Below are 1,657 nucleotides of genomic sequence, written 5' to 3' on the forward strand. Positions count from 1 at the left end.
AGGAGTAGGATGTTACAAGCAAAACAGGGCACAGCAAACCCGATGAGATCCTATCTTCAGCTTTGATATATGCCACTTTTACATTGCTTACCCAGACACACTATCATTGGCGGTTGAAGAAAGTTGATTTTTTGAACCTTCAGCACCAAGCTCATGACTGCTTGTTCTTCCATCAGCGCAACACTGAAAGTTAGTGGAGATGAATTCTACGTTTGTGAACCAGACAGATCCTGGGCTTTATTCGAACACAACTGACACTCTGGAAGGTATTCTCAAATGCTGTAACTTCACGTCAGTCGTGACAGATGATGGTTTTGTTGTTAATACAACGCCAGACGAGAGGAGCCTGTACATCATGAGAGTTGTCCAGATTGCGGTCATGTGTGTTCTCTCACTTACTGTCGTCTTTGGCATCTTCTTTTTGGGCTGCAACCTACTAATTAAGTCGGAAGGGATGATCAACTTTTTAGTGAAGGACAGAAGGTTTTCTAAAGAAGTGGAAGCAGTCGACGTTGGTCCTTACTAGCAAACTGATTTGAGGAGAATTACGGATGAAAGTAGATGTCAGTTTTTGAGGCTGTTAAAAATGCATTTGCTGCTTTCTCCATGACTTAATCCGCAAGATCATACTGGTGATCGTAGAAAAGCCACACACTTGGACAAATAGCCAAATCTTTATTTTAGATATCGACTGAGAGTTACATCATAAAGCGAATTCTGAAGTGCTGTTCAGAACTTGATGTTAGAAATAAATTTGAAGCCGGGACAGCGATTCTATGGTAGTTCTGTTTAGAACTTCGTCAGATCTGCTTCCTTGCCTGAAAGGTTGAACTGTTTTGTCAATTACGTTTTCCTTTGGGCAAAGCAGATTATTTAGAATGTGTATACAAAAAAAAAAAAAAAAAAAAAAAAAAAAAAAAAAAAGACACAAACTTGTAAGAAATTGCAAGGAAAAACGATTTTATTTATTTATTTTTCTTATTAAGTTAATCTTAATTGTGTATTTTATTTATTGTCTTAAACGAAGAGATGCAAGAGATTGCGTAATTTGACTACGATGTTTGCTTCCTCCTTTTTCAGAAAATAAACGTGAATGTTTCCATTGCTTTTTTATAAAATGTTCAAGTTTAATATTTCACTATTTTGTGGTGGCAGAGCAACATGTATTTTTCGGAGCTTTTGTCACATTGTTTATTCTTGCACGAACTATTGTATTGTGAACGAAAACGTTTGTGTTACTGGTCTATTTTAATAAAATGCCTCCCGAGATTATATTCAGAAATGATTTTTTTGGTGCAGTTTTTTAGTACAGTAACTGTTTTACGTCAACCTAGTACATAAAATCTTAGTAAACAAAATCATTTGTATATAAATTATAAGAAAAATCTAAGAATTTGTATATAAAATATAAAATCATCATGTTATCATTTGCTTTAATAAAACAGGAAACATCATGCAAGTAATAATACACTTAGAAGCATATTGTATACCTATGCGTAGGCGTTAAAATTCAACTAAACCTTACAACAACAAAAAAGCAAGTGTAGTAGTAATAATAATAATAATAATAATAATAATAATAATAATAATAATAATAATAATAATAATAATTCATGGAAATAAACATGTTTTTATTAAAGAAACTCAAATAGATGTT

The 1,657-nt window shown here is 33.1% G+C and overlaps 1 protein-coding gene across 1 annotated transcript; it reads left to right on the forward strand.

Moving 5' to 3' along the window:
• Window positions 1–768, forward strand: LOC121322485 (protein reprimo A-like). Its single transcript, XM_041262543.1, has one exon. The coding sequence runs from the start codon at window positions 200–202 to the stop codon at window positions 524–526; it is 327 nt and encodes a 108-aa protein (XP_041118477.1). The 5' UTR covers window positions 1–199; the 3' UTR covers window positions 527–768.
• Window positions 769–1,657: the final 889 nt, after the last annotated feature.

This window comes from Polyodon spathula, chromosome 10 (assembly GCF_017654505.1).
Source record: "Polyodon spathula isolate WHYD16114869_AA chromosome 10, ASM1765450v1, whole genome shotgun sequence".
NCBI lineage: Eukaryota > Metazoa > Chordata > Actinopteri > Acipenseriformes > Polyodontidae > Polyodon > Polyodon spathula.